This window comes from Stenella coeruleoalba (genome assembly GCF_951394435.1).
Source record: "Stenella coeruleoalba genome assembly, chromosome: 15".
In the NCBI taxonomy this organism is placed as follows: domain Eukaryota; kingdom Metazoa; phylum Chordata; class Mammalia; order Artiodactyla; family Delphinidae; genus Stenella; species Stenella coeruleoalba.
The window spans coordinates 66565585-66591752 of record NC_137161.1 but is presented as its reverse complement, the minus strand read 5'-3'; the positions used below and the strand labels follow the sequence as shown (position 1 = coordinate 66591752).

Below are 26168 nucleotides of genomic sequence, written 5' to 3'. Positions count from 1 at the left end.
AGGATAGGAGATAGCTTCTTTGGGAAAATTTCCCTGGGTGCTCAATTCTCAAAAGGGTTCCGATAAAACCAATGGATAACATGGTATAATTCACCAGTCAAGGAAGTAAGTGCTATAAAATACCACTGAGCAATGATTGCAGAAATCTTGACAATGAGCAGGGAATGATGGCAGATTAAACACAACTTAATAACTTACATAATTTTTTTCTTTCAACAAAATATGTAATATTCACAAGTAGAGACTACTTTTTATGGTTGTTTGCATTCACATCCAGAAGAAGCAAACCATAGATTTAGCTGCTCATGTCTGAGCCAAGGAATCATGCAACTGGGACAAGCTATTTTTATTTCGTTTAGACTAGCCAAACTGGCAATGTGGGACAGCAGAAGCAGTCCTAGATTTGAAGTCAGGGAACCTAGGTTTGAAACCCAGATTCCCTAATAGAACTTTGGGTAAATTGCTCACCCTTCTGATCCTTAGTGTTTTCTAATCTATACAATACTATCTCCTACTTCATAGGAGGAGTATTAATTAAGATGACATATGGAAAAACACAACATGAATTTAATGTTAGTTTCTTTCTCTAAACTCTTATGAATGCCACTATTTGTTAACCACAGTTTTTCAAAAAATATGAATTGCCTTAATAGAGTACTTGATATGCTTCAGTTAGAGTGTCAGATTATTATGATATTTGGGAGGTTTCTGTCATCTAAGGGCTAAGTTCAGAGCAGCATTATTTGTAAGAGCAAAGACTTGGAAACAACTTAAATGTACAACAACAGGGGAAGAGAAATATATCTATATCTCTACAGTGTGTAATAGAGGTATCTATCTATACTATACAGCCATTAAAAATGAGGAAGATCTATATTTACTGACACTGAAAGATATTCATCATAAGTTAAAAAAGAAAGTAGTGGTAGTTATGTATAATATGATCTTGCTTTTGTTAAAACAACTGAACAGGACACACCCATCACACACACACACACACACACACACACATATAAACACACCATACACACACATACACACTGTAAAGAAAGCAAAATGTCTGAAAGAATACCTAATAAATTGTCAACAGTGGTACTCTCTGGAAGGTGGATTGTGTGGGAGGGAACTTTTAATTTCCTATATTCATTAGAAAAAATTTACAGACAGGTGTTACTGTAAAAAAAAAATTCTTTTGTCCCACTTTAGGGTCATGTTAACTTCCTTCTCCATAGTAGCACTTAGGACAAGAGAAAAAGTTACTGAGACTTCCCTGGTGGCACTGTGGTTAAGAATCCGCCTGCCAATGCAGGACACAGGTTTGATCCCTGGGCTGGGAAGATTCCATGTGCCACGGAGCAACTAAGCCTGTGCGCCACAACTACTGAGCCTGTGCTCTAGAGCCTGCGCGCCGCAACTACTGAAGCCCGCACGCCTAGAGCCCGTGCTCCGCAACAAGAGAAGCCACCGCAATGAGAAGCCGGCGCACCTCAACGAAGAGTAGCCCCCGCTCACCGCAACTAGAGAAGGCCCCCAACACAGCCAAAAAAAAAAAAAAAAAAAAAAAGTTACTAATGACCCAGAAAGCAGAAATGAGGTAAAGTATTTGAGTGGTGTGTGTGAGTGGGACTGCAACACACAAGTCCATTTTGCTCTCACTAATTAATTAGCAAAATATGTAGAAGACGAGGTAGTAAAAAACTTTCTTAGATATGTGGATTATTTTTTTCCCCTAGAGTGGATAGTGGAAGGGGTTTTTTTTTGGGTGGTTCTTCAACTGCATTTGTATTTTGCCATAGAAAACAAAGCAATGTAAAAGAAAGGGTTTTTATTAAAGAAAATACTTGAATTGTCTTATACAACTAAATAAGTATTTAAACAACGTGAAAAGAGTACCAGAGTCAGGACACGGTATTTATTTTACTGACTTGCCCCAAGAGATAATAGAGATTGATTTAATGGTGACCAAACACATTGAAAGTATCTACTAAAATGCGCCATAAGATGGCCAGTTGGGGATAACCACATCTAAAATGAGATCAAATCCTTGAGTCTGTTCCTTTTAGCAGAAATAATTAAAACCATCTTGGCAGAACCAAGTCTCTGCAAAACATACCAAATGTATGGATGGCTTCAAGAGAACGGAGAACCCACAAGCTTGAAGAAGCCTCCAGAGTTCTCTTCAGGATCGACAGGGTACTTGCATCATCCTGGTCCTCTGTATAAGTATCAATATTAGAGCGCTGTGAGTTCAGTAGTAAAGGGTCTTGAGTCCAGAGAAATCCTAAGGAGGTCAGCAAGACTGGCATATTATACAGTCAAATACTTACCAGTAAAACAACCACACTTACTTATAAAGGCTGATGATCTATGCAAGCTTCTGCTTTCAGGAAAAACATTACTGAAACAATCCTGGAAGACAGGTGACTGGGCCTTTCACATCTCCAGGAAATATAGTTTCATAATTTTCCTTTATAACCTAGCCCCAAATTTAATCATGATAATTCATGTGTAAAGCACTGTGTCAGGTCTCTGGACTATGAGAAAGCCACATTCCTTGAGTTCAAGAGTTTATGATCTAGTTATAGAGAAGTGTTTAATAACATCAGCAGCTAACACTCGGAGGCTTACTTTGTACCAAGAACTTTCCACACTTTATCTCATTTAAACCAACAATAACCCTGTAAGGTAGGTACTATCAGGCCCGGTCTACAGATGAGAAAACCAAGGTGCACAGAGGTTAAGTGATTTATTAAGTGCTTTATTGTGGAACTGAGACTTGAATCCAGGCAGTCGATTCCCCTCTAGTAAGTTCTGTTACAGAGGAACAAGCAAAAGAGAAACAAAGCACAAAAAATTAGATTATTTCAAATAGAGGAGGGATTAAAGAAACTGCAAGGGGGAGGTCATACAGGCACAGCTAAGACAGAGAGCCAAGGCGTAGTAAAAGAATGGAGAATAGGCTGGTTTATCAGTAAAAAGCGAAAAGGGAGAATGATGGGAAATAAGGCTGAGGAGACAGCCTGAAGCCAGCTCGTTAAGGGTTTTCAGTATTATGCTAAAGAAGTTTGGATTTCATTCTGTAGACTGCTGGCGTGACAGGAACTCGAATAACGAAGTGAAAAGTTTCTTTTGTGTTAAGATTACTTTGGCAGAAATGATCTGGATGAATTGAAGTAGATGGAGATTAGTTGAAGAAAGATTCGTTTAAGTGGCTATAGAATTTGAACAACTGTCCTAGGCCAAAAACTGTCCAAGGCCTATTTGTCAAAGACATTCTTTTCTACATTGAGTGTCCTGAGACCTAGTTATGTGACTCTGGGAAAGTCCATAAGCCTTTGAGTCCTTGATTTCTTCATCTGGAAAATGGAAACACTGAACATGCTTTTAGATTTCATACAGCTCTGAAATTTTACAAGTCTTATGAAAAATTTCTTCTTGAAATTTAATCTTGGGTGGTCTTAGTCTTTGGAACTGGAGCTTCTTTGTAGAAACCTTAAATGTGCTTCAAAATATCATCCCAGCATTTTTTTTTTTCCTGCTGGGAAAAGAACCAAAATTCTAAAAAAATAATACAGCATTATGCTTTCTATCTTTAATACAATTTATAAATAACTACTTTTATTTTGTTGCTGGGTAACTGTGACCCAGAAGAGTTGACTTTGCATAAAAGGAACCCACAGTCCACTAGTCTTGGTGTTTTTCCTATAATCTTCTCATACAGTGGTTAGAAGGGAGTTGATGGAAGAGTAACTCAAAATAATTTTTTCACCCATGTTATTGTTTTTAAAGACAGTCTGTTGCCTTTTCCTACAGTATTACCAAAGAGAAGAAAAGTGTTTCCTTCCCCTCTCTTAGAAGTTCAGTATTTAGTCAACCATTACAATTTCCAGTGGACCTATTCATTAATGTTTATAGAAAAGAACTCTTCAAATACCTCTAATCTGTGTCATAAATCAGGGTGAGATTTGAATGGTGGAAAGGTAGGGTGACCAACTCATCCCTGTTTGCCTGGAACTTTCTCAGTTACAGCACTGAAAGTCTCATGTCCCAGAAGAGCCCTGTCTCAGGCAAACCAGGATGGTTGGTCACCCTAAGAAGATGACGTTAAGGTCCAGAAGCCAAGAACACCCAAATCCTACCTTGTCTTAAACTCCCAACTCCGCATGAGGCTCCTGCAGAGGCCATATAAAGGAGAAACAGCAGCAACGGGTAAATATAGTGTTTCATTTGATTACTAGTTATTATTAGGCTAGGTCACTCCTGATACTCCTAGAGAGAGTTACAGTAAAGCTGTGATGGAGCACACGGATAAGTCTAGAGACCAAAGGGTTCTCTATTGCTCCTTCAACCCAAATTTTAAAATCTTACAAGCTAAGAGGACTTTGGCCTGAAATAAAGTAAAAACAGAAGAATGAAGCAAAGATGAAAGGGCTTAGGTCGATGTGCAAGGAAAAAAGGAAAGAAAAATGAGAGCCTTGGCTCAGTACCTCTCTCCTGGTCCATGGAAACATGATGTAGAAGAGAGTGCCACATGTGTGTGGTCTCTTATTGCTGAGTGCCTCTTCTTATTGGTAAACATAGCCTAATCCATGTTCTGGAACATTAATACATCTCCTCCCGAAGGGGGAGCTAGGAGTGAGAGTGGAAGAAGAGAGGGGAGACATTCCCCTGGCAAAATGCTAACAACAAAACTAAACCAAGAGGCATGGAAGTGTCACTGTGTGAATATGTGAAACCTCTATAAGAAATTCATTTCTGAAATAAATTTTTAAATTCAAAGCTTATTTCAAAGTAATAGAAGACTTTTTAGTTTCTTTAGTAGACAATTTATTTTGATAAACTTGCTCAATAACAAAAATACAAGTGAAGAAAATTATGTTCATTTTATACAGTTTGTATTAACAATTTGTTTTGAAACTATTAATCGAAAAATGTTATAACCAATTAGAAAACAATTCTTAATAAAGTTGGGGTAATATACAGGCCTTGATGACAAACTTTAAAATCTCTTGAGGTGATATAACTAATAAGTCCTATGTAGGGAATCCAACCTACACAGGTCACTTTTTTCCTTCATATATTTTTATCCTTCAAAAATTAGTTCTGAAAGACAGCTTACTGTTTTGAATTGTGAATGTAAATTCAATATTTTAAAGAAGATCAAAGTGGGTTGCTAAAACAGTTACTACAATCAGAGTAACTGTGGCTAGTAGTCTTTTAATAAAGACAAAATAAATGCAACATGTTCCTCCCATGAAGCCCACGATGCAAAATAATAGCTAAGAGCAGTATATTCAAAGTTAGTTTCCAATACTTTTTCAGGGTCTTTCCTCTAAATCAATAGGTTGTATGTCACCAGGACTGTTCATTGTTTTACTTAAGATATTAAACAGTGAATTCACAGAACATCAAGTGGGGATATCAAAGATTTAGGCAAAAGGGTAAAAACCAATGAAGTGTTTTGGTCATCTAGAACATTAAAAAGAAAAAAAAAAAAAAGAGCCGTCCTTCAAAAACAAAACAAATGAAACGGAAAATAGGCTTATAAGAAGTAGAAGAGTCAGAAAAATTACATACACACATTAACAACATAGAACATGGATTACCTTTGGAAAGAATCATACTGAAATGTTTGCTTTTAATGAATTGAAGATTTTTCATGTTTACAGATGTTTAGGCATGTTCAATAGGAGCTTCCAAAACTTTCAAACTAATTAAGTCTTGTGCAAATAAAACCTATAAATATTTTTCAGCAGATTTTACAGTGATATTCTTAGGTATGAGAAGAATGCACACACTCTAAAAACAATGTAACAGACAAAAATTTGACAAATGATTGCACCATTAAACAGTGTTTTATATACAGTTTACAAGATATGATTTCCTGCTATAAATTAATACTGTACTATATAGTACTTATTATAGTGACCTTTTTAAATGCAACTGCTGACAGTTGTCTATCTTTTCACTTACAGGATTTATAGAATTTTATATGAATGAGTCCATTTCAATGTTTGGTCTGGAAGAGTACAAAGATTTGACTTCACATACTACTTGATGGGATGGTTTTAATCCTGGGTTAGAGTGCTGACTGGTTAGAGGGAGTTTTCCCCTATCAGCCCTTAGTGCACTGGACCTCCAAGACAATGATGAAATTAAAGACAATTTAATGGTTTGTGTAATAGATACAAATAAAACCTTAAATTCTGCAACCTTATATGCGATACCACTGTAAGTGAAAGACGTAAGCAGTGGGGAAATTCTTAGCAGCTGAGAAACTTTCTCTCCCCATGCTCATGATCCAGTTAAAAATATTTTGAGAAACTATTTACAATAAAATTCAACTTTTGGAAGAGAAAAGCTCTTGGTCATATCATAAGTTAATTTGAACCATACTTTGCTAACCCTTTATTTCAGTGGTATAATGGTGACAACCAAAGCTTTCCTTCAAAGTGATCCATTTGACTGAGGTCCAATCAAATCGCAATGGGAACTGCCATCCCAAATGTCCACAGCACATGTCCAGTGGTATTCTTAGAACTGACTAGACATCGTAATACTTGGGGAAAATTAGTCTCCCTCAGGCATTTCCTAGAGGTTTCTTTGGACTCTGGGAAGGAAATGGGTGACATGCCCCCAGCACACTCAAGGAACTCACCCCAGTGGTGGTCTACCTCTTACCTGACTCCTGAGTGAGCTGAAACACTGGGGTTTTCTTCCACAATAAAATACTGCTGAATTAACAGTAACATATATGAATGTCAAACAAGCCAGTGTGAAATACAGCAGGCTCCTCCATTTCATACCTTGAATATCTGAGGAGGCAGCCCCATCTCTGAAGCAATCATTTAAAAAAAAAAACAAAACAGTGCATTCATTTCAGTTTGTGTGAAACAAGGTACCCTAACTCTTCTGATAGGGACATTTCGGTTGCCGTTGCCATGAAAGACTCCATTGCCATGAAAAACCCTCCTGCCCCACATTTCAAACAGGAGGTTATCTATTGTGTTCACCTGGAAAAACAACTAAGCATTGACATAAAGACATGGAGATGTGGAGAAGAGAAATACTATATTTTAAAACTATTTGTGGGCTCAAGGGTTAGCTGCAATGCTTCTTTCTGGAAGAAATGTAAAGCTGTGGGTCTAGTACAGCCCTTTAAAGTAAATGCAAAAATGTTAGCGTTTAGCAAACAAAGGCATATAGCATTTAAAGAAAATACTGTATTGCTCAGGTTTTTGGTAAAGGAGATTATTAATAATGCCTAGATGAAAAGAAACATAAATTTAATTTTTATGGCAGAGTGAAGTTAGTGTTATAAATAGCCAAAATATTGTAAGTTGATATTACTAGTGAACTTTGTATTTATGTAAAGTTGTGTGCTTAAACATAGAAAATGCTTTACTAATGTAACAGAACGAGCCAGTAGAAAAAGAGAACCTCTGTACAACAGACAACAGTTGCCAATAATTTAAATAGTGTCAGATTCCCCAAATTATCAGGTTTGACATGATCTTACCTTCTACTATCATAAACAAATAAATTAACCCTACAAAGAATTTTAGCTTAACTTAAAATTGCACCTAGAAGGGTATGGGATTATTTGTACCTATTACAAAAACCTGTTAAAATCAAGGGCTGCTACAAAGAATGAGGTAAACTGAAGACTCTCTCCACTATGCAGCCTTCAGATAAATGGCTTTTTTTCTATTGAGTTCTAGGTTTGCACACCACAGTGTTTTGCTAGCAAAGCATTCAGAGTTCTCTTCCAGGAACTGTTTGCATGTGTGTGTATATAAATTTACACACACACATACGCACACGCACATATATACACACTGTATACTGCATCAGCAAAATATATATATTATATATATATTTATATAAATATAAGGAAAATTTCCCCCACCCAACCCCCCGCCCCCCAACGACATGTTTCTTAGTGTTTGATTTTTTTTTTTTTTTTTTGTACACAGAGAATAGGGAATTTCAGAATTTTTACATACATTTTAGCAAACGAGTTTTGATCTATTGGCTTCTTGGTGCGGTAATGCAATGGCAATCCATTCTGGTGCCAAAGGCTCATACCATTACAAGGAAGCTGTGAACTCTAATTTCTTAGGAGGTGAGGCCAGCCCCACATGAACTTCTCTTGCATCCCTCTGGTCCGCCATGATTCATAAATACTTAGACTTACTTTTTCCTCCCTCAAATGAATCATTAGACGTTAAAAATGGAACCACAGAGTCACAAAGGGCCACATGCTTTTCAGTATAAAGCATTCTCCTTCACTAGGTTGCTATCACAGTGCAGACCTGACTGCCTGAATATGCTCAGGAGATTTAGTCAATATTGTCTGTATTTGGTTATGGAAAAGGCTCTCCTTATTTTTTGTTTTTAAATCCAAAGTGCATAGTGAGAACAAATCAAAGCATTTTTTTTTTTCTTTTCAGCATCAGTTTCATCTAAGCATCTTCCTATGCGAGGACTACTCAGATGCCTTGCCTTTGTCCTCCCCACCCTCCAAAAATAAAAAAATAAAATAAAATTAAAAATAATAAGAGTCAAGCAATTCAGACATTCATCAGCCTGGTAAACAAACTTTGCCGGCAAATAGAAGTCCTACTATTGTAAAGAAAATTGATAAGACAAAAAGTACGTATGATGACCCAACTACTGTGTTGTTGGGTAATTTATATGGTTGACCTCCGACTTCATTGATGTAAAATCCTATTGGAAATATTAGGGCAGCCATACAGAAAAGGATCACTGTAAAACAAACCAGAACACAACATTAGTAACATGGTTTGGTGATTAAGAAAACAATGAAAATTTGGCACAAAGGAAGTTTATAAGAAGGGTTGTGGATTGATGACATGGTCAAATCTGTTACAATATGGATCACAAATCAAAAGATTTGTGTATACTACAGATCCCCAAAGCCTAACAATTAAATACAGTAAAAGCTAGCTTAGCCTTTTACATAGTTTTGAATATCAGCATTAAGGAAGGCCTCCAAACCTACTAAGTACTCGTATACACGATTCTTGACCATTTAAAGTAGTGACTAAGGGCTCTGGCTAGTGTCAGACAGGGGCTAAGTTCTGGCTCTACTACTTACTAATGGTGTAATCTTAGGCTTCTGAAATTCTGAAAATGGGTAAGTATATAGTACAAGGATAAACAAAACAATGTCAAGTCCTTCGCACAGTGAGTGACAGGTTGATAGTAAGTGCTGAATAAATGCTGTATATTATTATTGTCCTAGCATTATTTTGCCAATTCTCTGCTCTCTCAGTTGGTATTAACTATGAGGAATTGAGAAAAGGTGCATACAAATATAAATACTATTTATCTTACTCTGATTTAAAATCAGCTAGTGGAAAGAACCACAGGCTTCTGTGATGAGGAGCAAATTGTCAGACTGGTTATCTCTCATCACGGACAACGTTCCAAAAAAAAAAAATCTCCCAGGTTTCTGACTACAGAGTTTAAAGTGGGGGAGAGTGGGGAAATCTTCTGAATTTTGTATGCAAACACAATGAAATATATTATTTGCTAAAATGCTTCTAGAAAGATATCAGAAAACCCAGTGTCTGGGCAGAAGTAATTCCACAGTTGGCTGTTTTAGGAAACCGCGTGCTCCCCTGTGCTAACAAAGAAACACTCTTCTTAGGGAACACAAATTACCTATAGATAGGCTGGCGTTTCCAAGAAAATATTTTATGCTTTTTATTACTATTATTATTATTATTTTATGCTTTTTGAAAGCATGTTGGTCAAATGTTCATAGTCTTTCAAATTTCTTTGAAGGCAGAAACATTTCTTCAGTGTAATGTCATTCTATAGTCATTCCCAATATTAACTGAATGAGAAAACTTTTCTCAGTTAAACCCATCCCTAGCAATACTGACAGAGTCCTGGATAAATATACCAGCTGACACTTGTCCTAAATTATTTTTGTGTTACTCAATCTACAAAATTTAATAGGAGAGTCCTGAAAAAGCCAATTAGGAATATTTCCTGGAAGGAAGCTCCAGAAATGCTGTAAAACGTAACATTTTCTTAAGTAATACACTAGCTTAAGAAACACACCAGCACTCTCGTTTGCTTCGCACCATTTGGGTGGATTATTTTATATTAAGCAGACATAGAATCTGTTTCATTTTGGGCATATGACCACAACAAATAATGTTACATAAGCAGATTTAAATTCTTTTGGATACCTACTACAGAACAAATGAAAAATTCAGGTATTCAGTATTAGATCTTTTGGCCTTTCTGTTGTATAGTTAGCAATAAATAACTTTATTACTGCTGCCAGTGCCCCCTGATCTGTGGTATCTGTCACCAGTCTCTAACAGTGCTTATGCCTTAATATGGTTTGGTAAGTAAAATGAAACCACAATTAGACAATCTAATAAAAACAATGGGAAAACATTATTGCCTTAAAAACAATTTGTTGTTTAATGTGGATTAATCTCTAACCTCAAGAAACACTAAAATAATTTAGAAGTCCTTAAAAGATATGCAGATATTACTGCTGTTCAGTCTGTTAATTGATGTGCCAACTTAATTCCTATCCTTTCCTATTTTCTACTGTAAAATAAAAATCTATCTTTTATAAAGGAGTAATCATTTAATGACTATATTTAAAGCAGGGTTTAATATTTTACAAGTGTTAAATATTTTCCAAATTGGTTAGGAAAAGCTTAATCAAATTTTAAGGAAGCAATGAACTCCTAATTCTATCCAATATTTGTTTTTAATCCAAGGAATCTAGTTCTCTGTCCTGGAGAGATTTAATGTTGGTGGGTGAGGTTTTTTTTGTTTTTGTTTTCCTGTTTTTTGTGGGGTTTTTTTAGCTATTGAGACCTGTGAAGTTACTTTAGATCTTAAAATACTGTTAATGCTGAAAATACATATCAACTTTTGACAATTAAGTTCTGGGTCCTAAATAAGTCTGTAAAGACATAACTTCATATCCTGTATAGCATAGATTTCTTGGTGGTGAAAGTCAATCAGGTGTACTGGTAGACAAGTAAATTACGGTGGCAAAAGCAAGGACAAGGGTCAGACTTGAAGAAAAAGGCACAGCTTTGTCACCCTTGCCCCCATAGGTGAGCCCCCTCATGTGTGGCTCTCCTTTGAACATTTCCACTGTGTAAATCCATCAGAAAATGTTAGCTTATATTCTTACCAAACTATAGCTTAACTGGAATAGAAGTGCATAAAATAGAGATGAAGTACATTTTCAAACACTGAATGGAAACACTAGGGGGAGCCCAATCCCTCTTATGACTACCACCCCAGTAAACTAGCTCTGGGAATGTAGCTCTATGCTTCTTAGATGACATCAACACCAAGATATATTGTTGAACGAAAAAACCAAGATACAGAATAGTATAAATAGAATAAATATGTATTTATAGAACACTCACACATATACATATATGTTTCTATGCATAGAACACCACTGGTAGGAAACCCCAGAAACTGGTGAGAATGGCTGCTTCCAGGAAAGGAGTATCAGACGACTGGGTGACAGGGCCACAAATGAGATTTACTTTTCACTTGGTGACCCTTTCATAGGCTTTGAATTATGTATCATGCACATATTATTTTAAAAAGTTAAATTATTTAAAATGGAAAATAAAGGAAAAACATTCTGCATTTCAAGGTAGCTATATATTAAATATGTACTTAAATATTTTCTCTTGAAGAGAAACGAAAAACAAGATAATCAAAGTTCTTTCCCTTTATTGGGTCATAAGAACCAATGGCTCATGTGAGCACCTTAATGCTTTTCTCTGATTCATATTACTTTGCTAAATAATATTTCAGATTTTTGGTATTCAGAGTACATGCACTCCCAAATTTCAACTAAATCCAGAAACTAAATCCTTCTTCTTTGATTTTATTTTACTCCTAAAGAGTGAATTCTAAAGAGTGGATAAGTAACTGTATCTGTGAGTAAAGATTCTCTTTAAATTCCCCATCAATACCCTTTGATTTAGTAGCTCTGTCTCTATAACTGCCTCTAGACCCCACTATTTAGAAAAGAACTGTCTCAGGAGGTCTGTTTGACCTCAAAAAAGATCAACTTTTTTCACATTTCTTAACAAAGATGGAGAAGCCTTTTTATGTCAACTGCAACTTGATCTAAATTTTAAAATTAAGGGAGAAATACATACAAAAATAAAACAACAGATCCAGAAACATATACATTCTCTAAAGAGAGTTTCACAGAGAGATAGGGAGAAACAGAGACTCATGAACTAATATCCCTATCCTATGACCTTTAAGAATAAATTGAGTTTTAACATTAATAGGGATACATGGGATTATGCCTTAGCCCTGTAATACAAGTTCTACATGGCAATATCAGGTGAAAGTAAGCTGTGTTGTAATATTCATTTTTTAAAAACTTAAGAAAACCTGAGATGATTATAAGACACTGAATTAGAAATTAAACCCCGTAGTGTTTGGCATAGGGATAGTTATCCTGTTCTTTAGAGCAGGGTTTCTCAACAGGGCCCTATTGCCATTTGGGCCCAGATTAGTCTTTGCTGTGGAGGGCTGTTCTGTGCATTTGCACACTGTTCAGCAGCATCCCTGGACTCTACTCACTACATGCCAGGAGCATCCCCTTAGTTGGGACAATCAAAAATGTTTCCAGACTTTGACAAATGTTCCCTGGGGGACAAACCTGCTTTAGAAAGAAGAAAGCAGAATTACAGAAACCTTCCCTTTGAGCATTTTTGTTGCTTTTAGCTTGGGAAAAGCCTGCGTTGTGCTCTGAAATTAAACCAGTTTTGCAAAGTACATGAGAATGTGTAATATATATGTATTATCACACCCTTGGGCATAGCTTAAATGGCATCAGAGATGTTGAGAAATGATTATTAAATAACCAAATGTGTTGATTTTTCAATGGTCACACCACAACTTATGGTAGAAACTCAAATCAATGATATTAAAAAGCAAATCACCACCTTAAACTAATTTGTATTTCTGTATATTTTCTTCTAGATTTATCTTTATTTGACAGACGATACCAATACCTTTAAGAAGAGGAAGACTCAGGTTAGTGATAGCTCTGAGTCACAGACCTGGAACACTTAGGTCACAATGTGAGCAAAAATAAAATTCATTAAAATAGCACGTTATACAAAGCAATTAAGGTTTGGATGTCCTGGTCTTATGGTGAGAATTCGGAAGAGCTGATGGGACCGCGTAGAGTCTATCTGATGGCCGTACGCAAGTGGTGCCCTTTGATGATTAGAGAGTCCTTATTACTGAGTCTTGATTCCAGGGTGAGTGCCTTCTAGACAAATTTAGTTAGCACAGGTTACTTACTTCCAGTGAATGCTATCCATCGAGCATATTTTGTGGCTTCTCTTCGCCAGTGGGAAGCCACCAGCAAACCACATGTGACAGTCAATGAAATGATTCCCATGATGATAAAAAACAGTGTGGTGACCCACTCTGGGGGAAGCCGAGGTGGGATGCATGTCCGGTCTCGTCCATGGATTGTTTGACACTGTCGCACAAGGCCCACAGTGAGCGCTCCTGGAGAGATGCAAAACGTGGGAGTATTTTAGTGGGTTTGGCACACCCAGGGAATTGTCCCTACCAACACCCCTTTAGTCCTTTTCTCTCTGAGTGGGTCATTCAAGCACTGAATTCCAGAGTCCTATTCTTCAGCATCCTGCTGTAGTCCACTATGTAGTAATACTTTGTTTAAGGTACAAAGTGAACTTTAAAAAAAAAAAAAACCTCACAAGTCATAGAAGAAAATTCGTTCAGTCATTTATTAAATACTTTTCTGGGTACCTGTGTCTGGCACTGTTCTAGGCTCCAGGAAAATAACGGTGAACAAGAGAGATGAGGTTCCCGCTCTTGCTGAGATTACCATATTAGCAAAAAGAATTGGAACTTTTCTATTCCCAGATCCAAGACTCAAACGTATATGATTTTATTTTGGCTGAGGAGAAACACACGTTTTAAAAATTTGAAGGCAAACTTGAAATATGTCTAAGTGTAATACATAAATAAAATTAAATAATGGATTAAATACTGGAACTAATATTATTTTATTAAACTTAAAAGGTCTAAGAAAATTACAATATAAGTACTTTTCCACTAAATTCAAGAAAATGCTGGAAAAGCTAGTAGGTTCACCCCATTTGGTAAGTCAACAATTTTTGTACAATGTACAAGTACTCACAGTGCCAAATCATTACTAGTATGCTTCAGCAGAAAAGCATAAAGGCATCGGTGCTAATTTTTAAAGTGCCCCCTCTTCCATTTAAATAAATGAAAGTGGTTTTTGTAAAACATCAAGTGCTATTTTTAAACAAACATGTTCTCATGTCAAACCCAAGGAACCTCTCTATCAAATTTGGGGTGAATTAATTTACAGAGACCTAGATAAGGAAGATGAAAGAATTATTATTTTATCCTTTTCCCCAGTAAGAAGAACAATTAAAATGTCACTTTTGAGTAAAAGTTGCTTGCTTCCCCCTTTAAGGGCAACTGCAAATGGGAAAACAGCTGCCAGAAATACAAGAAAAGAAATTTCTGGAGCCACTGAAAACAACAGATTTCTGCATCTTTTATTGGTCTTATTTTCTCATTATGAACAACAACAACAACTACAACAAAAAGACATTAACCTCAAAAATCATAGCACCTGCCATGAACAAGTGCCTTTTTTGAGGACAGTCAGTAAAATTCCCAGAGGCATTTTGGGAAGCTGCCCTTGGTGGGAGAAGACAGACCAGGGCTGAACCTGTACATACAGATGTATATGTGGGTACGTGGGGCTGTTGGAGGGAGGGGGTTTTCCTGCAACATGCCTTTGCCATTTGTAGAAATAAGCAATGTATTCAAAGAAAATGAAGAGAAAAATCAGTTCTGCTCTCAGAATTGAGTTGTGGTCTTTTTTCCTCTAATGCTAACTCTGACTATAACTTTTCAAAAGAGTGGAAGACGATAACGCAAACAAGTTGTACCTTTTTCTCTCAGATAATCTAATAATTAGGCCCTTCTTGTGATCTCCGCATAGGTGCAAACAGCATTATAATTACAGGATCATCGCCAGCAAGATGGAGGCAGATGAGGGGCGGGAGACGGATAGAAAGTGAGCAAACTGTCACAGTAAGTAATGCCACCCTATCCCTCCTCCGAGCTGCTGTTTGGAGTGGAGTGATTCCACAGGCCAGAGAAGTAAATCAGTTCAAAGTTTTTGACAGTTACTAACATTTTTAGTATCATGGTCATTGCTTGAAACCAGAAAAGGGACGACAATAGGGGTGAGTAGGTACCAGGGAGTTGCATAACTGTTCTTAAAATGAAACATTAAAAAGTTTCCTTGAAAAGAAAACTTGAGGGAGAGGGCGTGTCTTATTATGATAAGGCATTTTATGGTAATTTTGGAAATAAAGAAGGCATTCACAGCAGTGCTCAAGCTCTTCTAACAGGAAACCACTCCTGATCACTCAGCAAAAATCTTCTAACAAATTACCCTCTGTAGTCACTATCTCATTTATAAAAGCTATCAGTACAGTGAGAATAGACAACAGGCAATGAAAGACCCTCTGGCAAAATTCAATATTATGGATTCTGATTATAGTAACAATTCTCTTCACAAATTTAAAATACAAAGAAACTTTCATTGGTAACTCTATAAATAACTAGTGGACTGAGATTTATTTTTTTTTTTTAATAAATTTATTTATTTATTTTTGGCTGCGTTGGGTCTTCGTTGCTGCACGCAGGCTTTCTCTAGTTGCGGAGAGCCGGGGCTACTCTTCGTTGCGGTGTGCGGGCTTCTCATTGCGGTGGCTCCTCTTGTTGTGGAGCACGGGCTCTAGGCGCGTGGGCTCAGTAGTTGTGGCTCGCGGGCTCTAGAGCACAGGCTCAGTAGTTGTGGCGCATCGGCTTAGTTGCTCCGTGGCATGTGGGATCTTCCAGGACCAGGGCTCGAACCCGTGTCCCCTGCACTGGCAGGCGGATTCTTAACTACTGCGCCACCAGGGAAGCCCTGAGATTTACATTTGAGAATTATTTTTTGCTGGCAAATATTTGAAGTTGTAGGTTCAATAAACCATAACTAAAACATTTCTCTTTCAAAATATTTTGAGTATCCTTATGTTGCCTCATTTACTTTCCATTTATGGACATGGCAAGGAGGGCTCAAATTTAACTTCCTGTGCCTATAGGTTGTAAAGCTTTCTGAGTAGGATTGCTTTTTCCTCCTCTCCTGGCTGGCACACCACACCAAGTGAATACAAAGAGAACAAGTAAGAAAATGAAAATTATACCTATACTTTCTACAAATCAATGGAAATAACCTGACGGATGTTCCACCGTAAAAGAAGAGTTATGCGTCTGTATTTACGAAAGTTCTTATCACCACAAATCAAGACCAAATATTCAACAGCTACATTCTGGAAGAAAAGAAAGCTAATGCTAACTAACAAGAAGGTGTACTGTATATAAGCAAATCAATTCGTAAATATTTTATTGAGTCTCTTATGTGCTCACATTTTTGTAGTGGTCTGAGATTACAAAACTAATACTGTCACACTTTCAGTGAAAATAGTTTTCTTAAATTATGCAAAGGCTAGTGCAAACAGTGGTTGGTCAACATTGTCACTAAAATTCATTTTCTTAAGATTCTACGGCAATATAATTTATATCACAGTTACATATTTTCCATAAGCTGTCTGGGTGTAGGGATCTGCAAGGGTAACTGTGCTGCTACCATTGAATCTCGTAAATTCAGGTAACTGTTAGTACCCAAACTTTCACCAGGTCTTTAAACTTCATCTTTTGCCTCAAAGAATTATCTCCTCCCTGTAGATTCAAACCCATCACTCACATTGACTAGCCAAGATCTTTTACATCCTCCAAATTCTCTGAACACATTTAGACTGTATCACATAATCGTGCACTTGATTTTAAGGTAACTTCTTTTAACCCCAAACAGAAAATGAGCTTTTCAGGAGGGAACTGAACCTTCTGCTTCATTGGAAACCCTTAGAATGGCCTGCAGCAGTGGGCACAAAGCAGGAATTAATAAACATTTGGTGAACTTAAATAAATTAAAAACAAGCTAAATTTAAAAATTATGCTGCATTAACTAGGTTCTCCTATAGAACTGTCTCAGTTTGATTTGTTGAAGCACACTAAATTAAGCATAAATTCAGCCATTCACTAATTTTTGTTTTATCCAACAGGTCTTTTGCCTCCTGAAGGGGCCTGTAATTCCATTTTCCAAATAGCCAATCCATCTTTACCCGGCAGCTGTTTCCTAGGTAACCAGTCTAGCCAAATAAAAACTTGCACACAATAGGAAAAAGGAAAACCAACTAGGAACTATAGCATCCCACATGCCTCTTAGTATCTCACCTGTGTTATCAAAACACAGAAAAGGAAGTCATAATGAATCTTACCCTGTTAAGTGGAGAATCTTAACTAAAGAGGCTTTTGACACCCATCATCTATAGATCCAGACACTGCTGAAATGATTTAACACAGTCTGAGCATGTCTGTTGCCACAATGAGGATGATTACAAGGCATGTCATCACTACATGTAAAAGCTGTGTCACAGAAAATTTGAAACACAGTAATTGTAAATCAGAAAGGCACACATTCCCACCAATCTGTCAGAGCAAATCATATGCAGTAACTGCTCACTAAACTGACTACGGAGAGGGTTTTCCAAGATAGGGCTGAATTTGAACAAAATTGTGAAGTTAACATTTGCTATTGCCCTCTCCCATCTCTCCCTTGAGTTCTCTTCCTACTCATGTTCTCTTCCTCTCAGGGGGCCCTCTTCGTTAGCTGTAGGTATTGTGAACGGGCCCACCCAATCCCTACAACTGATGTGGATTTCTTACTCTACTTTCTCCCTGGGGATATAAAAATCTAATCTTGGCAAGCTATCCTACTGGTAACACAAACCAAACACGTTACCACAAAAGTCTTAGTGACTGATAAAGGCTTAACATATTGCCCTTTCCAAGAGCACCTGTAGTTAAGTAAGGGACAATATTCCAACTTAACTGAAATTATAGAGTTTCATGTTTCAGTGACAGGTTGGCTGAGGAAATTTAGGAGAACCTGGAGGCAGGTGAGAAGGGGCCTGGTAGGCGGCCCCAATGTAGGCAGTGACACATACCTTCCGGTGTAAGTCATACCCTGGCAGCTCATACTTTAAATGAGTAGAAGCACAAGCACAGAAAATAATAGTCTATAGGTAACTTAAAAACTTCACATATTTAATTTTTTTCCTCCAGAAACACTGCTAGTGATGATTATTTTTTATCAGCTGTGATTTCTGGGTTCTACCTTAAGATGCGGGTGCTTATAAATAGTGAACTGGCCAAAAAGAGTCAACACGTAAAACAAGGAAACTTAATGAACCATACATAGGCAATGTCTGAAAACCCGAGTAACATAATAGGTTTATTAGGTCAGTCACTAGTGTCCACTATAGTAACAGTGTCCTTTCCTGTTACTTTCACCTGTTCTTATACCTCCCTGACACTGGCCCCTATTTTCTCCCCATCCATCACTTTCCTATTGTCTTCACTTCTTTCCTTATCCAGCCTAGAGTCCTTGATCCATCATATTACCACCTAACTTCTATCCTTTCACTGCACCCACCTGGCAAAAACCATAACCCTGATTCAACATAGGTTTTGCCCCTCCTGCACTTACCTCCAGTATGCTGAATGCTGATGAAGAAAATCATATCTCAGAGCAGAGGTGTGCCACTATAAATTCCTAAGTTTCTATCTCATGACCATCACCACTACCCAGAAACTAATTAGATTTTCCTAATTCAGCGCTTCCCCATTCTCTACTGTGACCATTCCAAGTCTGCTGCACTCTCCCTCAATACAAGAGCCATTCCCCACCCCTATCACTTAAGTAGGTGCCTGTGTCTGTTACTTTTCAGAAAAGATAGAGGCCATCAGACAGCAACCCCTCAACTGTCCACCATCAAAACTTACGAATTTATCTGCACACACTTGTTCTTTCATCCTATTGATCTTTCTCCCTTTGTTTTGGATCCCATTCCCTCTCACTTTCTTTGGGAGCTTGCCCAACTTATTATTTTCTTTCTCTTCTGGATTGCAAAATTGTTTGAATAAGCTTAAGTCTTCCCTATTTTTTTTTCAACTGTTTATTTTTTATTTTATTTTATTTTTTGGCCGCACCGCGCGGCGTGTGGGATCCTAGCTCCCTGACCAGGGATAGAACCTGCGCCCCCTGCATTAGATGTGCGGAGTCTTAACCACTGGATTGACAGGGAAGTCCCCTAAGTCTCCCTTATCATAAAACAAAACTATCCCATCACGTCAAGCCATCCTCTGGTATTGACATGTTTGTGTTTCTGTCCGCTCCACCTAGTATCCTTTGTCCCCTACCCTGTCAAGAGTCCCTGTCCCCACTTCCCAGAGTCTTGTTCACTCTTTAATCTACTGCAGCTTGGCTTTTACCCCAACCGCCCCACTGACACAGCTCTTGCCAAGCTCACTCATTCCATACTGCTGACTCTAATGGGCATTTCTAAGTCCTTTCCTTAATATTTTAGCAGCATCTGTTACAGCTTCTTCAAACACATTTCCTTTCGTTTTGGTGACTCCATGTTCTATTTATTTTCCTCATGCCCCTTTAGTTTTTCTTTCTCTGTCTTTGTTCACAGACATCTTTTTCTCTGCCATGTGTTAAAATTTGGCATTCTTTAGGGGTCTTTGTTGGATCTGGTTTTTCTTCTACACACTCTCTCTCCTCTTAAGTCCAAATGTCCTACAAAGGTCTGGATGATATTGCTTTTTTTTCTTTTTTTACATTTGATGCTCAAATTCTTAAATTAACTCTTCAGTCATCTCTAACGCACACACACACCCCAGGCCTTCGTATATGCTGTTCCCTCTGCCTAAACTACTCTTCCAAACGTCTTCTCCTGGTTTCTACGTATGATTCAAAACTCCAGTCACAGCTTAGAAGTCACTTCTGGGAAGTCTCCCTCGACAAGCTTACGTTCCCATTCTGGGCTGACTGCTCCTCTATGCTTCCATGGCCCCGTTCAAAGCATCATAACTGTCTTTCTGTTGAACTAGAGGGGGTCGTGGGAAATCCCAAATTTGTAGCCAGTAGGTCGGAAGTGCCCTGCCCCCCCGAACTTGTGGCAGTGTCTGAATTAGAGGCAATCTTGTGGAGGACAGAGCCCTTAATTTGTGGGATCTGTGCTAACTCTAGGTGGCTAGTGTCAGAATTGAAGTGTATAACAGTGTACTCAGTTGGAGTTAGAATATATACATTTATACAAAAACTTGTACACGAATGTTCATAGCATTATTCATAATAGCAAGAAAAGGGGAAACAACCCAAATGGCCATCAACTGATAAACAAAATCCATACAATAGAATATTATTCAGAAAAAAATTTTAAAGTACTGATACAAGCTGCAATATGGATGAACCCTATGTTAAGTGAAAAAGGCCAGACACAAAAGGCTACATATTGTATTATTCCATTTATATGAAATATACAGAATAGGTAAATCCACAGAGGCAGAGACATCAGTGGATGGCAGGGGATGTGGGAGGAGGAATTAGGAAGTTTGGGGGTTCTTTTTCCTGGGGTGATGCAAATACTCTGGAATTAGATATTGGCGATGGCCACATACCACTGTGAATATACTAAAAATTACTGAACTGTACAGTTTAAAATGGTGGATTTTATCTCAAACGAAACCCAACAGCTTAGATTTACCAACTTAATTTCAACAGTGTATCAAAATTTTTGCCCCAATATCCCTCTATTCCCTCCCTTTCTTTTGTAAAATTACATCTTTATACATTATAAGCCCATCAACACACTTTTATAATTACTGCTTTATTTTAAAGAGAAAAGAATTATTAGCAAAAAGATATTTATACTGACTTTTTAAACATCTTTATTGGAGTATAATTGCTTTACAGTGGTGTGTTAGTTTCTGCTGTATAACAAAGTGAATCAGCTATACGTATACATACATCCCCATATCTCCTCCCTCTTGCATCTCCCTCCCACCCTCCCTATCCTACCCCTCTAGGTGGACAAAAAGCACCGAGCTGATCTCCCTGTGCTATGTGGCTGCTTCCCACTAGCCATCTATTTTACTTTTGGTAGTGTATATATGTCCATGCCACTCTCTCACTTCGTCCCAGCTTACCCTTCCCCCTCCCCGTGTCCTTAAGTCCATTCTCTATGTCTGCGTCTTTACTCCTGTCCTGCCCCTACGTTCTTCAGAACCTTTTTTTTTTTTTTTAGATTCCACATATATGTGTTAACATACAGTATTTGTTTCTTTCTGACTCACTTCACTCTGTATGACAGTCTCTAGGTCCAGCTATCTCACTACAAATAACTCAATTTCCTTTCTTTTTATGGCTGAGTAATATTCCATTGTATATATGTGCCACATATTCTTTATCCATTCATCTGTCAGTGGACACTTAGGTTGCTTCCATGCCCTGGCTATTGTAAATGGAGCTTCAATGAACATTGTGGTACATGACTCTTTTTGAATTATGGTTTTCTCAGGGTATATGCCCAGTAGTGGGACTGCTGGGTCATATGGTAGTTCTATTTTTAGTTTTTTGAGGAACCTCCATACTGTTCTCCATAGTGGCTGTATCAATTTACATTCCCACCAACAGTGCAAGAGGGTTCCCTTTTCTCCACACCCTCTCCAGGATTTATTGTTTATAGATTTTTTGATGATGGCCATTCTGACCGGTGTGAGGTGATACCTCATTGTAGTCTTTTTTTTTTCTTTTTTTTTTTTTGCGGTACGTGGGCCTCTCACTATTGTGGCCTCTCCCATTGTGGAGCACAGGCTCCAGACGCGCAGGCTCAGCGGCCATAGCCCACGGGCCCAGCCACTCCGCGGCATGTGGGATCTTCCCGGACCGGGGCATGAACCTGTGTCCCCTGCATCAGCAGGCAGACTCGCAAACACTGCACCACCAGGGAAGCCCCCTCATTGTAGTTTCGATTTGCATTTCTCTAATGATTAGTGATGTTGACCACCCTTTCATGTATTTGCTGACAATCTGTATATCGTTTTTGGATAAATGTCTATTTAGGTCTTCTGCCCATTTTTGGATTGGGTTTTTTGATACTGAGCTGCGTGAGCTGCTTGTACATTTTGGAGATTAATCCTTTGTCACTTGCTTCATTTGCAAATATTTTCTCGCATTCTGAGCGTTGTCTTTTCATCTTGGTTATGGTTTCCTTTGCTGTGCGAAAGCTTTTAAGTTTCATTAGGCCCCACTTGTTTTTGTTTTTATTTCCATTTCTCTAGGAGGTGGGTCAAAAAGGATCTTGCTGTGATTTATGTCATAGAGTGTTCTGCCTACGTTTTCCTCTGAGAGTTTTATAGTATGTTTTCCTCTAAGAGTTTTATAGTGTCTGACCTTACATTTAGGTCTTTAACCCATTTTGAGTTTATTTTTGTGTATGGTGTTAGGGAGTGTTCTAATTTCATTCTTTTACATGTAGCTGTCCAGTTTTCCCAGCACCACTTATTGAAGAGGCTGTCTTTTCTCCATTGTATATTCTTACTTCCTTTATCAAAGATAAGGTGACCATATGTGCAGGGGTTTATCTCTGGGCTTTCTATCCTGTTCCATTGATCAATATTTCTGTTTTTGTGCCAGTACCATACTGTCTTGATTACTTGCTTTGTAGTATAGCCTGAAGTCAGGGAGCCTGATTCCTCCAGCTCTGTTTTTCTTTCTCAGGATTGCTTTGGCTATTTGGGGTCTTCTGTGTTTCCATACAAATAGTGACTTTTTTTGTTCTAGTTCTGTGAAAAATGCCAGTGGTAGTTTGATAGGGATTGCATTGAATCTGTAGATTGCTTTGGGTAGTAGAGTCATTTTCACAATGTTGATTCTTCCAATCCAAGAACATGGTATATCTTTCCATCTGTTTGGATCATCTTTAATGTCTTTCATCAGTGTCTTATAGTTTTCTGCATACAGGTCTTTTATCTCCTTAGGTAGGTTTATTCCTAGGTATTTTATTCTTTTTGTTGCCATGGTAAATGGGAGTGTTTTCTTAATTTCTCTTTCAGATTTTTCATCATTAGTGTATAGGAATGCAAGAGATTTCTGTGCATTACTTTTGTCTCCTGCTACTTTACCAAATTCATTGATTAGCTCTAGTAGTTTTCTGGTAGCATCTTTAGGATTCTCTATGTGTAGTATCATGGCATCTGCAAACAGTGACACTTTTACGTCTTGTTGTCTGATTTGGATTCCTTTTATTTCTTTTTCTTCTCTGACTGCTGTGGCTAAAACTTCCAAAACTATGTTGAATAAGAGTGGTGAGAGTGGGCAACCTTGTCTTGCTCCTGATCTTAGTGGAAATGATTTCAGTTTTTTCACCATAGAGAATGATATTGGCTGTGGGTTTGTCATATATGGCCTTTCTTATGTTGAGGTAAGTTCCCTCTATGCCTACTTTCTGGAGCGTTTTTATCATAAATGGGTGTTGAATTTTGTTGAAAGTTTTCTCTGAATCTATTGAGATTATCATATGGGTTTTCTCCTTCAGTTTGTTAATGTGGTTTATCACATTGATTGATTTGCGTATACTGAAGAATCCTCGCGTTCCTGGGATAAACCCCACTTGATCGTGGTGTATGATCCTTTTAATGCACTGTTGGATTCTGTTTGCTAGTATTTTTTTTTTTTTTTTTTTTTGTTTGCTAGTATTTTGTTGAGGATTTTTGCATCTATGTTCATCAGTGATATTGGCCTGTAGTTTTCTTTTTTTTGTGGCATCTTTGTCTGGTTTTGGCATCAGGGTGATGGTGGCCTCACAGAATGAGTTTGGGAGTGTTCCTCTCTCTGCTATATTTTCGAAGAGTTTGAGAAGGATTGGTGTTAGCTCTTCTCTAAATGTTTGATAGAATTTGCCTGTGAAGCCATCTGGTCCTGGGCTTTTGTTTGTTGGAAGATTTTTAATCACAGTCTCAATTTCAGTGCTTGTGATTGGTCTGTTTATATTTTCTATTTCTTCCTGGTTCAGTCTTGGAAGGTTGTGCTTTTCTAAGAATTTGTCCATTTCTTCCAGGTTGTCCATTTTATTGGCATATAGTTGCTTGTAATAATCTCTCATGATCCTTTGTATTTCTGCAGTGTCATTTGTTACTTCTCCTTTTTCATTTATAATTCTATTGATTTGAGTTTTCTCCCATTTTTCTTGATAAGTCTGGCTAATAGTTTGTCAATTTTGTTTATCTTCTCAAAGAACCAGCTTTTAGTTTTATTGATCTTTGCTATTGTTTCCTTCATTTCTTTTTCATTTATTTCTGTTCTGATCTTTATGATTTCTTTCCTTCTGCTAACTGTGGGGTTTTTTTGTTCTTCTTTCTCTAATTGCTTTAGGTGCAAGGTTAGGTTGTTTATTTGAGATGTTTCTTGTTTCTTGAGGTAGGACTGTATTGCTATAAACGTCCCTCTTAGAACTGCTTTTGCTGCATCCCATAGGTTTTGGGTCATCATGTTTTCATTGTCATTTGTTTCTAGGTATTTTTTAATTTCCTCTTTGAATTCTTCAGTGATCTCATGGTTATTTAGTAGTGTATTGTTTAGCCTCCATGTGTTTGTATTTTTTACAGATTTTTTTCCTGTAATTGATATCTAGTCTCATAGCATTGTGGTTGGAAAAGATACTTGATACAATTTCAATTTTCTTAAATTTACCAAGGCTTGATTTGTGACCCAAGATATGCTCTATCCTGGAGAATGTTCCATTAGCACTTGAGAAGAAAGTGTAATCTGTTTTTGGATGGAATGTCCTATAAATATCAACTAAGTCCATCTTGTTTAATGTATCATTTAAAGTTTGTGTTTCCTTATTTATTTTCATTTTGGATGATCTACATACTGACTTTTATATCCACCTTTGTAGTTACCTTTATTGTGCCCTATTTCTTTGTGTGGATTCAAAACACTGCCTCGTGCCCTTTTCTTTCAGTTTGAAGACTCCTTTCAGTATTTCTTATAGGACAGGTCTGTTAGTGATGGATTTTCTCAGTTTTTGTTTATCTTAGAATATCTTGATTTCTCCTTTGTTTCTACGGGATAGTTTTGCAGAATTTTCAGTTGACAGTCTGTTTCTTGCAGCATTTTGAATATGTCATCCCACTGCTCTCTGGTCTCTTGGTTTCTGATGAGAAGTCAATTGTTAATGGTATTGAGGACCCCTTGTACATTTCCTGCTGTTTTCAAGATTCTCTTTATGTCTTTGGCTTTTGACTGTTTGACTATGACGTGTCTAGGTGTGAATTACTTTGAGTCTATTCTACTTGGAATTTGTTGAGATTCTTCAATGTGCAGATTAAAGTTTTTCATTAAACCTGGAGAGACTTTGGCTATTATTTATTCACATATTCTTTATGTCCCTTCTCTCTTCCCCTTCTGAGACTCCCATTATGCGTAGGCTGAATACAGTATTCCCCTCTTATCCACAGTTTTGCTTTATGCAGTTTGTACCTGCAGTCAACTGCAGTCCAAAAATATTAAATGGAAAATTCCAGAAGTAAACAATTCACTAGTTTTAAATTGCAAGCTGTTTTGAGTAGCATGATGAAATCTTGTACCATCTGGCTCCAGCCCCCCTGGACGTGAATCATTCCATTGTCCCGTGCATCCACACTGTATGGGCTACCTACCACCTGTTAATCACTTACTGGTCATCTAAGTTATCCAATGGACTGTGCAGCATTGCAGTGCTTGTGTTCAAGGAACCCTTACTTTACTTAATAATGGCCCCAAAGTACAAGACTAGTGATGCTGGCAGTTAGGATATGCCAAAGCAAAACCATAAAGTGCTTCTTTATGTGAAAGGTGAGAGTTCTCAGCTTAATAAGAAAAAAAATTTGTATGCTCAGATTGCTAAGATCTACAGTAAAAATGAATCTTCTTTCTGTGAAATTGTGAAGATGAAAAAGAAATTCATGCCAGTTTTGCTGTTGTACCTCAAACTGCAAAAGTTACGGCCACGGTGTGTGATAAGTGCTTAGCTAAGGTGGAAAAGGCATTAATCTGTGGGTGGAAGACATGCTGATTGATGGCAATGTGTTAA

The 26168-nt window shown here is 37.6% G+C and overlaps 1 protein-coding gene across 1 annotated transcript in view; it reads right to left on the bottom strand.

The window, feature by feature from the left end:
• Positions 1–7974: 7974 nt before the first annotated feature.
• Positions 7975–26168, bottom strand: part of MOSMO (modulator of smoothened) — a gene marked incomplete at its 5' end in the record, with an annotated part of 54354 nt that continues 36160 nt past the window's right edge. The window contains 2 exons of the mRNA XM_079945065.1: positions 7975–8769; positions 13360–13572. Of these exons, the coding sequence (XP_079801191.1) occupies positions 8585–8769; positions 13360–13572 (398 nt within the window). The 3' untranslated portion in view covers positions 7975–8584. The remainder of the gene's footprint in view (positions 8770–13359; positions 13573–26168) is intronic.